Source organism: Mauremys reevesii, linkage group 2 (genome assembly GCF_016161935.1).
Source record: "Mauremys reevesii isolate NIE-2019 linkage group 2, ASM1616193v1, whole genome shotgun sequence".
NCBI lineage: Eukaryota > Metazoa > Chordata > Testudines > Geoemydidae > Mauremys > Mauremys reevesii.
Window position 1 is genome coordinate 43841981 of NC_052624.1, and position 15034 is coordinate 43857014.

General features: G+C 41.4%; 1 protein-coding gene across 2 annotated transcripts; it reads left to right on the forward strand.

Annotated features, from left to right (window-relative positions):
* The first annotated feature begins 3507 nt into the window (after positions 1-3507).
* Positions 3508-14814, forward strand: CLDN12 (claudin 12). 2 transcript variants are annotated; one of them, XM_039526840.1, is made up of 3 exons: positions 3508-3710; positions 6235-6302; positions 11048-14814. In XM_039526840.1, the coding sequence occupies exon 3, from the start codon at positions 11070-11072 to the stop codon at positions 11805-11807; it is 738 nt and encodes a 245-aa protein (XP_039382774.1). In that variant the 5' UTR covers positions 3508-3710; positions 6235-6302; positions 11048-11069; the 3' UTR covers positions 11808-14814. The 2 variants fall into 2 exon arrangements, with proteins under 2 accessions (XP_039382774.1, XP_039382775.1); XM_039526841.1 differs by lacking the exon at positions 3508-3710 and adding an exon at positions 4167-4206.
* The last annotated feature ends 220 nt before the right edge of the window (positions 14815-15034 follow it).

Here is a 15034-nt window from a genome sequence, read left to right on the forward strand (position 1 = left end):
AAATGTTACTAAAAAGCAGCTAGTACTCCTTCATTGTACAATGTCATCCACTTCAAAGATCTACTAGCATGTTTCCAAAGGCAAAATTAATACCGGATTCATCAGACTTAATATTTTTATATACTAGTAAAATCCTCTATAAATTTAAAAGCAATTACGAGGAAGGAAGCCATGATTTACTGATTGTTATCCAATTCTTTTATCGTTTATACTGATGAACTTTTAATACTTCACTAATTGCGTTTCCTCATTATTAGGCTAAATCAGTGTTTTCAATGGGAGCTGAATGCTGCAGCACAGACTCGCTGTTGCATTTACTTCACTGCAGGGTGAAGAATATTGTTTTACAGACAGACCTTGTAGCTTGTTCAGACATGACTGACTGGGACCCACATGAGGGTGTGAATGGTGACTGCTCAAAGCCATATTCTGGTGAACCATTTAGACCTTATTTGTGATGTACATTGGGATGTGACTGAGACCTTTAACACACATACAAATCCAACTGCTTTTTTAATCACTGGGGAAGAAGGAGCTGCAAGGAGCATGACTGAAAACTGGACATTTGACCACCCATGTAATTCAACTAACAGCAGCATTTATGGGAATCTCTCATTGTAAGTGAAGGTTAACACCATAACATCCATTGTTTTATTGAACCCATAAATGGAGGGTAAAAGAATTTATCTTCTCTGGGTTTTAATTGACATTTTCAAATAAAGGTCTTACGGGGGGTTTTGCATCTCTTCATTTTGATGCAAACCCCCCCCCCCGTTAAAAAAGCTAATGCGGTCTTGGGTTGCATTAGGCGAGGTATTTCTAGTAGGGATAAGGAGGTGCTAGTCCCGTTATATAAGGCGTTGGTGAGACCTCATTTGGAGTATTGTGTGCAGTTTTGGTCTCCCATGTTTAAGAAGGATGAATTCAAACTGGAACGGGTACAAAGAAGGGCCACTAGAATGATCCGAGGAATGGAAAGCCTTTCGTATGAAAGGAGACTTGAGGAGCTCGGTTTGTTTTCCTTAACCAAAAGAAGGATAAGAGGAGATATGATTGCACTCTTTAAATATATCAGAGGGATAAATACCAGGGAAGGAGAGGAATTATTTCAGCTCAGTGCTAATGTGGACACGAGGACAAACGGATATAAATTGTCAGTCAGGAAATTCAGGCTTGAAATTAGACGAAGGTTTCTAACCATCAGGGGAGTGCAATACTGGAACAGCCTACCGAGGGAAACAGTGGAAGAAGGACCTCCATGACTTTAAGATTAAGCTAGATAAGTTTATGGAGGGGATGGTATGATAGGATAACGGGCTTAGTCAATAGGTCAATTAAGTGCCACACTGGTAAATAGTACAATGGGTCAATGGTATGATGTAACCTTTTCCAGAGGGTTTGGCTGGAGAGTCTTGCCCGCATGCTCGGGGTTCAGCTGACCACCATATTTGGGGTCGGGAAGGAATTTTCCTCCAGGGAAGATTGGCAATGGCCCTGGAGGTTTTTCGCCTTCCTCCGAAGCATGGGGCAGGGGTCGCTTGCTAAGGAGTGTGTGGATCGGCTTATGTGGCCTGCATCTTGCAGGAGGTCAGACTAGATGATCATAATGGTCCCTTCTGATCTTGAATTCTATGATTCTATGATTCTATGCTAGTTTGGATGTTACTTTTACAGACAATTTGATTCATTTAAAGTTTAAGTGCTACTTGCTATAAGAAGTTGAAGCAGAAGCTGTAAATCGTTTCTCAGTTCAGGTGTCAAGACTTTAACCAGCCTCTCCAGCCAGAAGCATGGGAAGTGGTGGATTCCCCTGGAAGTATGATCAGCCCATCATTTTTCCTTTTCAGCATGAAGAAGGGGGAAACCAAAGAAGGGAAGAGATCTTGGGATAGCATGCTCAGGAGAAGGGATAGTGAGAGTATGGCTACACTGGCAGAGCTACAGTGCTGTAGCTAGGCTGGCATAACCCCTGGTGTAGAGGCAGCCTGTGGTGACTGAAGGGGTTTTCTGTCAGTGTAGGAATGCCATCTCTCCAAGCAATGGTAGCCGAGTTGATGGAAGCATTCTTCCCTTGATCTAGTTGCATCTACACTGGAAGTTAGTTTGGAATAGCTACATTGCTCGATCAGCAAAGAATCCTGTGGCACCTTATAGACTAACAGATGTTTTGCAGCATGAGCTTTCGTGGGTGAATACCACTGCTTGCATCCGAAGAAGTGGGTATTCACCCACGAAAGCTCATGCTGCAAAACATCTGTTAGTCTATAAGGTGCCACAGGATTCTTTGCTGCTTCTACAGAACCAGACTAACACGGCTACCCCTCTGATACATTGCTCGATGTATTTTTCACACCCCTGAGCAATATATATTTTAAGTGTAGACAGGCCTGAGATATAGCAGGCTAACGTATTGGAGGATCAAAGCCTTCTTAATCCACCCCTAATGCAATCCTTGTCTCGTGTCAGAGGAATTTGGAAACAGTTCAACAGCTTAACCTTCCCTTGTTTTTTCTTTTATTCCTTAATGCCAAATACCAATAGTCATGGTGTTTGTATTCACCTGAAAAAATAAACTACTTCTCTCTGAAACATGGAGGGGAAAGGGGATTTTCAGTCTACACAAGGCAAGCTAAATAAGACCAAGGCACCACCTTGCTCACTTCCTCCTGCATTTCTTCTCCCATCAGATCTCCAGCATGTAGTGATCTTTTATACTTACTGGATCTGCCCCATGCAAACTTAGGTGGACTACAAATGATCCACAGAGCCCTTATTGGACCTATTCCATAAAAAGCCACTGGCCTGGTGGATAACATTGAGCATGTAACTTCAGCTTGCCGTGCCTCAGCTTCTCCAGCTCTAAAATCAGGATAATGATACTTACTCTACTTTGTAAAATGCTTTGAAATCTAGTGATGAAAAGAGAGAGGTATTATACAATTCCTAGAAGACAAGCTACTGTAAACTTCTTGGGAAAAGCAGTGCTGACAATTCCCATGATTTTACTATAAATTTTGTGATTTTTTTTTTTTGTGGATATGGTTGGTTGGTTTTTAAGCAGCGGTTTCTGGGGTTATGGGATTATATGAGAATCTCAGGTTTTTCTTTTTGTAAATTTCTAGCCTTGTGGTTGTGGTGGAATGCTTGAAAACTTGGCCTTTTGGACCTCAGGCGCAAGCAAAATAAAAAAAAACAAATTTATTTTTTACATTTAATGATTTTTAAGACAATGTCATAATTTTTGGAGACCTAACTCATGATTTTTTATTTTGGGAGTTGGTGATGCTGAAAGACCCCTGAGAAGCATTTACAGTTATTTGTATAACTTTTGCTTACAAATATAGTTCCATTTTATCTCTGTGTATTTTGTGTGTGTGTGTGTGTTACAGTCCTTACTTATTAGCAAAAGATGGTGATTGGCTGCAGGTCTTGATCACGTTACACCACGGTGCCATAGCAGGAATACGCTGTAGGAGCAGATTTTGAAGGATGTTGGATAGAAAATAGTTCCAAGAGGGAATCCTGGGAGTTGTAGTTTTGGAAACCGGGATAAATTATACATCAGGGGAGAAGCAGGACTACAATCCCAGAAGCCTTTGAGCATTTCTGGGAAAGGCCACGGCTTCCGGAAAGGCTTAGAAAAAGGAATAACAGCAACACCAGCCGCTCCTTAGTATTTGCAAATAACGAGTCGCGTGCGCAGGAAGGGGGTATGTGTGATTAGTAATGTTCTTGCTTTAAAAAAAAGGTTTTTTGCCTTTTCTGTTCAGAATCGGGTGGATTTCAGTGTTTATAGCTAATGAAAAACTATGGTTGCATATCTGCAGGTGGCAGAGAAGCAGAATTGTAATGATGATCCCTGTTTGTTTATACCTTTTATAGCATGAAAAGGGAGCTTAGTTGCCTAGATTTCCTGAGAGAACTGGGCTCTTTCCTTATTACTGGGTGATCATATTCAAATGTAATAAAAATGCGGTGTTGGGGGAGGGGTGAATCACCAGCCTGAAGTTGTTTTGATGATAATTATGTCCTGATTCACATTCTAACCCACGCAGTGCTGCCATTCGTAGGGATTGGTCGTAGGCTGTTTAACAACAGTTCCTTCATCTTTTCATTAGTCACAAGAGGCACTTGCTTTTGCTGTTTGTATACTCTGAAATATGTTGAGCCTGGGCTCTCCAGTATTGCTATAGTGCAAGATTCTAGGTTTCTTACTCTTGTTGACTTTTAGTTTGTAGAATAAATTGTTTTGGTAAATGAGATTGTATCTGTGATTGTTAAATATCCCCGCTGTAATATTTTCTAGCATTCACTGAAAGGTATCTGGGTTAGTGAATTAGTGTGCTTGCTGTATTTTTAACCATAACTCAATGCACTTTTTGGATCAATTACCATAATAATTACACTTGACACAATCTTTTGAAAATGTTGTAGTGTAGAATATTCCTGAAACCCACTAATTTGAGGCCTCTATCTATAAATCTGTGATCTGTGTTATATTAGGCTTCTCTAGATGTGACTTGTTTATAGGCTTTTGCAAAGTTGGGGCTGTGTAGTTGTATCTTTTCCTCTTGTAGCAATTCTGTGGCTGCATAGGCATAATTTATTCTACCCTCTAAGAACATGCAGACTTCCTGGGTGAATGAATACTGACCTAGGACTTGGGAATAGAGTGGGTTAAATAGTCATTGAATAATGTATCTGATAAAAATATTGTTATACATTAAATACATTTTTTATTTTTATTTTAAACATTCACCCACCTTGAAAGCTTACCAAATGTACTGATTAATGCTTTCTTCACTAAATATAAGCAATGAATGAATAATTTTATCCATTGCTTAATCAGCTCTACTGAGGATGTTCTGTTCCAAAATCCCTTTAAAATATGAGCTAAGAGAGCATCTCTGTTATATGTAGTGGACTTAAGGCTTATAGCTTCTGTGTGTCAGACATAAAGGATGCCTTTGATCCCACACTTTAGCAGGTCTAACATTCCATCTACTAGGATGCAGTACTACACATAGACTCTAGCTAATACATTTCACATTCCTCTTCCGCACAATTTAAAACTAGTTCTTAAGCAGCTAGGGTGCATAGCTGTTCAGGTCCAACAATTGCGCCCCATTGTTGCACACAGGTGCTGCCTAGCCTGCATATTGACTAGTGAGGCTAGAACTCAAGATCTTCAACTCTGGGAAGAGAAGTCTTTACCATTAGGGTAAAGCAGAATGTTCTGTAACTGTTAGTAATATTGTACCCACTTGTGCCCACAGGCTAAGTCTATAATGAAGTAAGGGACTGTTGCGTGTTTGACATAGTTCATCCACTGACAGAGAATCATGTATGCCTGGTCCGGCCCCCAACCCAGTGCCCTGGCCAGAGCGGGGCCGAGCCACTGGTGTGGCTCACAGGCCAGCTAAAACAGCTCGCAGGCTGTAGTTTGCCCACCTCTGTTCTAAGCACTTCTGAGAACCAAGAAATTGGGGGAGCAGGGCACTGAGGATGGGGGTAAGGAAAGTCCATGAGAGGATCTTTCTTTTCCATTGTTGTCTGTGGAATGAAAAAGTTGGAGAACCTCTAGAGTTGAAGACAGTAGTAGCACCTACACAGTAGCCAATACATTCTACCTGCTCTCCTAAAAAATCAGTTCTTCCTCTTCCCACCTAGTTTATGCCCTTTAACCCAGAGAAATTCCATGGTTTGGAGGAGGGAGAAATCCCCACAAGTATGACAAAGTTGTGTGTCGTCTTTAAGATTTGTATTGTCCTCAATGGCTAAATTCAAAATTGGTAACCAAAAGCTGAAATAACAACTTGAAATGTATTTATCACTAGGAATGTAGATTCAGGGATCTGAATATCTCTGTGACAGAGTCTGGGAACTTCCACAGCAACACAGGTCTCTTCTGCTGAGGGACCCTGACATCAGGCGGGGGATTAAATATCCTTGGCACAAAGAAGGGGCAGAGCGCAGAGGCATAGGTGGTCCTGTAGGGGAAAAACTCTAGGACTGGAGAAAGCTTAGGCTGAATGTAATGTTCCATTGTTTTATTTAAGTTAACAATAAAGGCAACCCCCAGGAAGGTGGCTTGCATTCTAAGCCGTGTGTTGGGGAAGGGTTGGCTCTTCCCTGCCTGCAGCCATTTCAGAATTTCTGTATTAATGCTGCAACTGGCATTACATAAAAGAAAACATGCAATTGACATTTTCCTCATAATGTTCCCTTTCCTAGATTCAAGAGCACATCTTTTCTGCTCCCAAGAGTTGCCAAGGTTTCTCCTTATTTGAATACACCTTTTGGTGAGTATGTATTATCTGTCCTTGTGCAAGCAGTTCACCTCTGAGCAATATTAGCAATTGAAGCCACATCCTGCCTAACAATATTTGCTACATAGGGCAAATTGCCACTGTCTGTGTGATTAGAGTTAACTGCCTGACCCCACAAAGTGGAGGAGAGAAGTGAAGTCTTTAGTAACCAGAGAAAGAAAAGTGCTATTTCCTTATCTCAGAGTGGTTTGACCTTCCCTCCATGAAGAGGGAAAAGATTCAATGTCTACACAATAGGTGCACTCCTTTCCCTGCCATTATTTGCATAATGAAGTGCATATTGATGTATGTGAACCCAGGTCCCTCGATTTCTGTGCCTGTTCTAGACACAAGACCATATTTCTTCCCATTTCACTTCCCTATTGTTGGAAAGCAAGAAGAGGCTGTGAGTAATCCAGTTGGGGAAAGCTTGGGTAGGTCACTCCGTGACAGTAAATTCTCTGAGAATTGTCACTAGTATTTGTCCTGCCTGAATATTTGAACATGTGAAGAATAAAATAATTTTTATTCTAGATTTTTTTTTTCCTGTGTTAAGGCTTTTGAATAAGTTGTGGAGCGTTCATGAGAAGTTGCAGATTGAGATTCCTGGAGACCTCTCCCTAACTGCAGAACTGAAGCACGTGACAGATGCTAGTCATGTTGCACATTGCTGATAGATGCTCAGATACTGTTGTGAGGAATGCAGAATAAGACTCTGAAGAAGAGAATGGCAAGTTTCAGCTTCTGCACACAGTACAAGAGGAACCACTCATAGAGATGGAGAGGATGGTTGACACTCGGTGCCCATTTAGTAAAGAGAACTTGTATAGCTCCATTGAACCCAAAGCTCATGTTTAGCAGTGCACAGCAACACTAGAACTTAGAATAGGAAGGTGGGAGGGAAAGTACTGTATTCAGTTGAAATCACAAGAAGCTAAAGTGTAGTTACCAAAATTGGTCAGCATATTTTAGCTAACAACCTTGCTCGTGTGGTGGGGGAGCCTAAATTACATCAAATGGTCAGGTCCTCAGTTTTACATCTCATCCAAAAGACTGGTCGGTCTTTGTCTTTTCTGCTGCAGTGGACAAGGAGGATACTGCTCAGTGCTCTCTGTTCTCTGGGATTTGGAGAGCCTCAGACTCCACTATGTGTCAAACTAGGCAGTGCTAGGACCCAGCCCAGGTGAAGCTGCTCCCTGTGTTAATCTCTAAGGGCCTGTCCCAGCTCTCACTGAAGTCAATCGAAGTTTTCCGTTGATTTCAGTGGGAGCTGGATCAACTCCTATGTAGGGAAGGTTTTACAATGAGGATTAGGCAGGGAGGCCTGAAGGATATATCAGTGGATGGCCACGGGGTAATTGGGAGAGAGTTTACAAGTACTTCTCTCCCTACACCACTCCCATGATGACATGGGCAGCCAGTTAGTCACTTATCTCTGATGCCATAATATCCCACGTTTCTGAACCTATTCCCTGTCTAGCCCCTCCTTCAGCTGCCAAACTCCCCTGTTCCCTGTTTCCACCACCTGCAATAACAATAGGAAAGGTGTTTTGTAGCTACATCAGAATTTGTCACCCGTGGCATCTATCTAGTCTAGCTGATGGCTTTTCCTAGAGTCCATCCCCATAGCATGTAGCATCCATCACCATAGTATCTGAATGCTGGTTTAAAGGCAAAATAGGTCCTTACAGAACCTTTACTGTTTGTGTGTTGTGTCATCATGGCCACAACAGATTTGGAAATAACTATTATGCCACTGTTTCCTTTAACATCATCATTAGCATATGAATAGAAACATGAATGTATAAGAGGTTGTTTACTACAGAAGGTGTGTTCTCTGTAATGTCCACAAGTAGCTGCAGTTTGTACTAAAGTAGCATATGAAGCACGTATCCTTCAAAGAGGTTGTTAGCTGTTTCTCAAAACATTCCTGATTCTCGCACACCAGGAAGATGATGTTAAAACATAATTTCAAAATTATCTTCTTCATCTTATAGCACTCGTATCCTGTTTACCATCTGCATTTCCACTAATCCCAAGCGTTGACAGCATAGCAAATCCTCTCTTCATTTAAACATACTGGATTGGCTGAAGTGATGGTTTATGAATCTGGAGAGGAAAGAAGGAGCACTGTACTGTGCTGGATTGCATGGCTATACCATTCCCTCACAATGCCAGCTCTTTTGCAATTAGAAAAATATACCCAGCTATCCAGATAAACCCTACAAAGTCTCTGTTTCTCCTTCGTGAGCTCACAATAGGACCAGATATCCGCTCTCTCCCTTTGTTCCTCGTCTCTGACTTCCTTTGGATTTGGATATGCACTTATCAAATACAAATATTTAAAGTGCACACAGAAAGCATGTAATCACCATGTAAAATTACGATATAAAATGAGTCTAAAAGAAACCCAGCCCAAATACACAACCATACACTATTAAAGCATGTCTGGAGCAAGACAAATCCAATAACCACCAGGAAGACCGTACCACAAAATATGTCAGTTATCTCTGAACTGAACTCCCACCTCGCAGGGTCCTAGAGCCCAGGCTCCAGACTGAGCCCAGAAGTCTACATGGCAGTGGAACGGCCCTGCAGCCCACGCCTGAGTCAGCAGGCACAGGCCAGCCACGTGTGTCTAAGCTGATCTAAGTCCCCACTGGTGTAGGAGGTAGATACAGTTGGGTAGAAAGGGATAGCTGGTGTGCAAAAAAAAAAACCCAGAGGAGGCACTCAAAAAAACAGTAGTAGGCCAGCCAATATAAATAGATCTTGTAGTACGGTCTAAAGGCAGCCAAAGACAGCTTAGAGACTGATGTCCTCTGTCCATGTGTCAGGTACAGCAGACAGAGTTACCCATGTTGGCCCAACCCTAACTAGAACTGGGCACAGAGTCACTGGCATAATCACATCTACCAGTATTCTATGGAAAAACTAGATACCTGTATGTTTCCCTTGGATCCTCAGGTATTTGAGGCTGCTGAGAGGTGACCTGACCTCTCTGTCCTCATATGTTTTCTTTCCCTGCTTCCCAGGGCCCTTAACTGCTTTTATAGTTTCTGTTGTTGCAAAGAGATCTGTGGACAAAGTGGGTTAGCAGTTGACCTCTGAAAGTGATAAATCTTGAGTTTGTTCTCTCTCTTCTGGCAGGGAGTTCCATAGCCAGTGGCCCCACCACTGAGAATGCCCTCCCACCAGGGGACTTGTGTCTTATCACAGCTGCCTGACAGATATGCCCTTCTCGAGATTGTGTCTGTTTTTCCATTAGTGTCTAAGCCGCAAGACACAATTTTAGCTTTAATACGAGATCAAATGTTACCTCCCAAATTTAGAGGCTTAAATGTATCTATTTCTTGGCCTTTCATATGTATTGATGTGGCTCGAAACATTTAGATTGAGACGTATGTTAAGTAAACTGTGGTATAGAGAAAGGGGCACCTTTGGGCTGTTTTACTCATGGGATAGTCCCATTAACTCCCATCAGAGTGCTCCTCTGAGTAAGATGAGAAGGGTGTGGCCTACCCTCAGCTAGATGTGTAGTGTATAAATGGTGCCTTTGTGGTAAATGAGGGTATGTCTACACAACAACTAGACACCCGCGGCTGGCCTGTGCCAGCTGATTCGGGTGTGCGGGGCTCGTGCTGCGGGGCTGTTTCCGTGCTGTGTAGACTTCTGGGCTCAGTCTGGAGCCCAGGCTCTAGGACCTTGTGTGCTTGGAGTTCAGTACAGAAAGAACTGACATATATAACTTTTTAACAAGCAACTCTAATTAATTGCTTTTTTTGTGCTTCACTATAAAACAAAAATACCACAGACAAAAGACTGACTTTTTTTGCATCTGGTTAATCTGTTTGTATCTGCCTCAAATATTTGGTAGGAAGGTAACAAGTAATTGTATCGCGTGTGTGTGCAAAACCTCACTTTTTAAAAAAGGTAAGTTTAGATCAGGGGCTCTTCAGAAATTAATGTGGCTCTTCAGAAATTAATATGCGGCTCCTTGTATAGGCGCCAACTCCGGGGCTGGAGCTACAGGTGCCAACTTTCCAGTATGCTGGGGGGTGCTGACTGCTCAACCCTTGGCTCTGCCACAAGCCCTGTCCCCACTCCACCCCTTCTCACACCCTCCCCTGAGCCTGCTGTGCCCTCACTCCTCCCCCTCCTGCACATGAGGGAACAGCTGATTGGGAGGGAGGGGAGGTGCTGATCAGTGGGGCTGTTAATCGTTTGTTCTTAATGCTTGACAGTTACCGACAGTAATTTATCAAAGGCTGAATCTCTATTGCTTTGCACTTTGTGTCAATGCTTAAGCCTGTGCAAAGTGTGTGTAAAAAGCTACTGAATCCAAATATCAGAGGGGTAGCCGTGTTAGTCTGGTTCTGTAGAAGCAGCAAAGAATCCTGTGGCACCTTATAGACTAACAGAAGTTTTGCAGCATGAGCTTTCGTGGGTGAATACCCACTTCTTCGGATAAAAGCCACTGCTTGCATCCGAAGAAGTGGGTATTCACCCACGAAAGCTCATGCTGCAAAACTTCTGTTAGTCTATAAGGTGCCACAGGATTCTTTGCTGAATCCAAATGGCAGTGTTTTACACTCACTTCGCACTCATTTTACACTAGTGTAAACGATTCCACATGGTGCATGGCTGGGGAGAAGCAGGTCCTGAGGTTTGCTCTTCTGCTATGTTAAAACGTTCCTTTTAAGACTCTTCCCTTCTGCACCGATCTCTTTTCATCACAGGGAGTGTTTTCTGTGGGCCAACATGGGCTGCCGGGATGTTCATGCAGCGACAGTACTGGCCTTCCTCAGTGGAACAGCCTCGGTAGCAGGACTTTTTGCTGCAGTTTTACTTCCGAACTGGAGACTGATGAGGCTGCACACATTCAACAAAAATGAAAAGAATCTGACAGTTTACACTGGACTCTGGATTAAGTGTGCACGCTTTGATGGAAGCAGAGACTGTGTGATATATGACACAGAGTGGTACACAGCAGTTGATCAGTTGGATTTACGGGTTCTCCAATTTGCGCTCCCCTGTAGTATGCTAACTGCTGTCTCAGCTCTGCTGCTGTGTTTGATCGGCATGTGTAACACGGCCTTTGTGTCAAGTGTTCCAAACATCAAACTTGCTAAATGTCTTGTAAATAGTCCAGGCTGCCACCTTGTGGCTGGTCTGTTGTTTCTACTTGCATGTGCCATTTGTCTCACACCATCAATCTGGGTAATTTTTTATAACAACTACCTGAACAAAAAATATGAGCCAGTTTTTACCTTTGATATTTCAGTGTATATTACCATTGCCAGTGCAGGAGGCCTGTTTTTCACTTCAGTTCTGTTATTTCTGTGGTATTGTGCATGCAAAACCTTACCATCCCCATTCTGGCAGCCTCTCTATTCCCATGCCTCGAGCATGCACAGCTATGCCTCCCAGCCCTATTCTGCACGATCTCGGCTCTCTGCCATTGAAATTGACATTCCTGTTGTAACACACACGTCTTAAAGAAAACAAAACGTGTTTCGAAAGCCAAATGTTTATCCTGGCTCAAACCTTGGAAATTGAAGGCCTGATTCTCTGCTGCTTTGCCCCATGTTTAATCATTTACACCTGTGCAAAGTGGGTGTAATAGATTCCCAAATCAGACTGTACAAGGTTGAAGACCACAGAGAATTGGGTCCATAATATTTTTAAGTCTGTTACTTTTTAATGTATTTCTGACCGATCTCTTCTTTGAATTTACTCCTAGAAAATACTGACTGCTGCTAATGCTGTAATGACATGCTATTAATCAAAAATAATTTTTACAGAGACCTTCTGGCACATCCACTCCTCCTCCTGCTTATTCAGACCAATGGTGTTTTGAACTTCTTTACTGACTCGATGAGCTATTCCTAGGTCCCAATCCTGCAATAAGAACCATATAGGTAGACCCATTCTACCATGCATTGCCCTACTAAAGACAGTGGGGCTGTTTGTGGGGTGCAGTTCCCATTGCAGGATGGCACACTCTGAAGTATATGATCTGCCAGTTGGAGCAGGAGGATGAGTAGGAAATGGGCTACAAAGCCTTGCATGTATTTTGGGATGTGATCTCTGAAAACAGTATTTGACAAACTCATTAAGTCTTGTTACAGTGTTCTTTGTTTTCCACTGGGCATAAACAAAACCCATCTGCTTGTGAACTTCAAATGCAGCATTAGTGTCAAATTACCTTTAATCTCAAAGTAAAAATCAGAGATTTAAAAAAAAAAAACAGTCCAACTAATAGTTCTCAGTCCTATTGCAATGGCCCCTAGGCTAAATCTCAGAGATTGGGATTTTTTCCCTGCTCTTCTTCAGTGCATTTTCATTCCATTCAGTGGATTTTGATAAATTGTGAATCTCATCAGATTTTTCCATTTTATGATTTATTTAAAAATACCACTTATAATTCAAACATTTTGGTTTAAAACTTGAATATTGTGTTTTAAGGGGCATCGTCATCAAGTAGTACAAGCCTAAAATGAAAACTGCTGTAGCATTATTCTGTTCTGGAGCAGAATGTCCTCCAGATTTCAAATGTATTGCATAAACCTTGAACAGTTTTACAGAATATTGAACACTATTTGCTGTATTATAAACAGGCTATCAACATGCCTCTTTGGGAAGCAGATTGTAACCACATGGGGAAAGATTCATCATTCTGGATGTCTTATGTATATATTAATGAAAACAAGCTTATGTATTTTCAAATGTGATATTAATGGGAAGTTGTTGGGGTTTTTTTAAGCGGTGGTTGTCAGGCTTTTCAGGCTATATCTTATTTACAGATAAGGATTTCACCTTTCCAACCTTTGGCTTCAATATTTCTCCCTATTCAATTGTTTTTTAGACCCAAGTTGCTTTCTAGGCTCCCTTTGAAGAGAAGTTTCCATCCCCCTAAAATGAGGTCCCTAGTAATCTGTAAGCTTCATAAGCAGACATATAAGCTAAGATTTTTCAAAGTTTAAGTGATTATAAACCCCTAATTTGAGACACATTAAAGGACCCTGACTTTTCATAAAGTGCTAGTGCACACCCTCTGAAAAATCAAGGTTTCTTAGGTTGGGCACTGAAAATTACTGGTCACATCTGAAAATCCTGGCCTTACACTGAAGTGTAATATTCTCAGTACAGACATTTCTGACTCATTGTGTTTCTGATATGTTCAAATGTTTTTGTGTTTGAAATGTGGTTCCAGTCTGAAAAGTGACTTTGTGTTAGTGGTACTGTGGAGTTTATTGTGTATTTGTGTCTCATTAACTCCATAGCAAATTTGCTCCGTTTGCAATTTAAAAATGGAAGAAAAATTGTTTCTAATTCCTTGCCCTGTAAACATAACCTGGGATCTAAGAGTCAAGCTGGGATCTTTCCTTCTCCATGTATTAGCACTAGTAATAAAAATTCCACAGAGCAACTGATGCCCTCCCAGGATCTTTTTTTCTGTTGTTAGTGTGTTGAGAAGGAATGCCTCAACCTTGTTTAGACCCCAGACTAAGTTTGAAGAGCAGGGAGTTAGAAAAGATATGGTCTTACTTTCAACCAGAGCACATTCTATATGCCCTCATAATACACATGAACTCTGTGGGGCCATTCCTATACAGTTATTTTTCAGAATGGAAGTATGCTTTATGGTAATTTTCATTGTCCTGCTACAGATAATTGTAATATTTGTTTCTGCTGTGCATGTTGCTACCTGCTTAGTCTGGGTCACTAAAGCAAAGGAAAGGCTGGCTGGAGGCCCACCCCCAGGCCTTATTCTGAATGATTTGAGTTTGCCATTAAACATTCCTGAGCCATGACCAGTGTGTGTTCTGCTTCTAGAGCCTGAACCTGCAAGGTACCGAGCGCTCTGGAGCGATGCTCAGTGCCTGCAACTCCCATTGACTTGACAAGGAATTGAAGGTGCCCAGCTTCTCTACATGCTCAGCACCTTATAAGACTCTGGGCTCTTATTCTGTAAAGAGGATTTTCAATTGAAAGCAAATGCATCTGGTGTTGTGTTCCATATAGTTATCTTTTTAAATTGGTGGAGTTTCTGTTTTTTTGGCAGCTGTTTTGCATTTTGACTTTGATTTTCTGCACTAAAGGCCTTATTAGCATAAATTGCTGGTAAGCTGATTAAAAACTTGCTCTGAAAATTGTACCTTTCTAAAACTCTGAGATGGTCCTGAGCTGTGATGCTTGTGGATCCCAAAGTTTCTGGGTTTCAGTTCAGGCCATCTCTGTTGAAGATATTATGTTGCATTGTATATAGTTCATAAATGCACTGCTCTGTTATCTACTAAGGAGTGTTAATATGAGTTGCAAAATATGTCCCAGGTGAAAATGATTTTGAGTGCTGTGCTGTATCTCTCTTTCGTTTATGAAAATCTTGTATTTTTCCAAATAGAATTCCAGTCTGACTTTCAGTAATGTTTTTAATTATGGTGGGGGTTCTTTTTATGTAAAACATAAAATATGTATTTTTAATAAAATGTATTTACATACAGATGTGGTTTATTTTTAGATTTTTTTTATATAGAAAAAAATTAAAATTGCACCATACACGTTAAAATACAAAAGCTATTTACATGATCTTCCATTGGTCATTGACTTTGTCAGAAAAACTTTGAACTTCTTTAATCGACTTTAATGTATTACATCTAGTGCATTCTCAGATCCACTAATTTTGTAATTCTGTCCAAAAAAAATTCTGCCAGTTTTAACCT

Coding starts and splice junctions, on each gene's coding strand:
- CLDN12 (XM_039526840.1), top strand. CDS start 11,070: ATGGGCTGCCGGGATGTTCATGCAGCGACAGTACTGGCCTTCCTCAGT.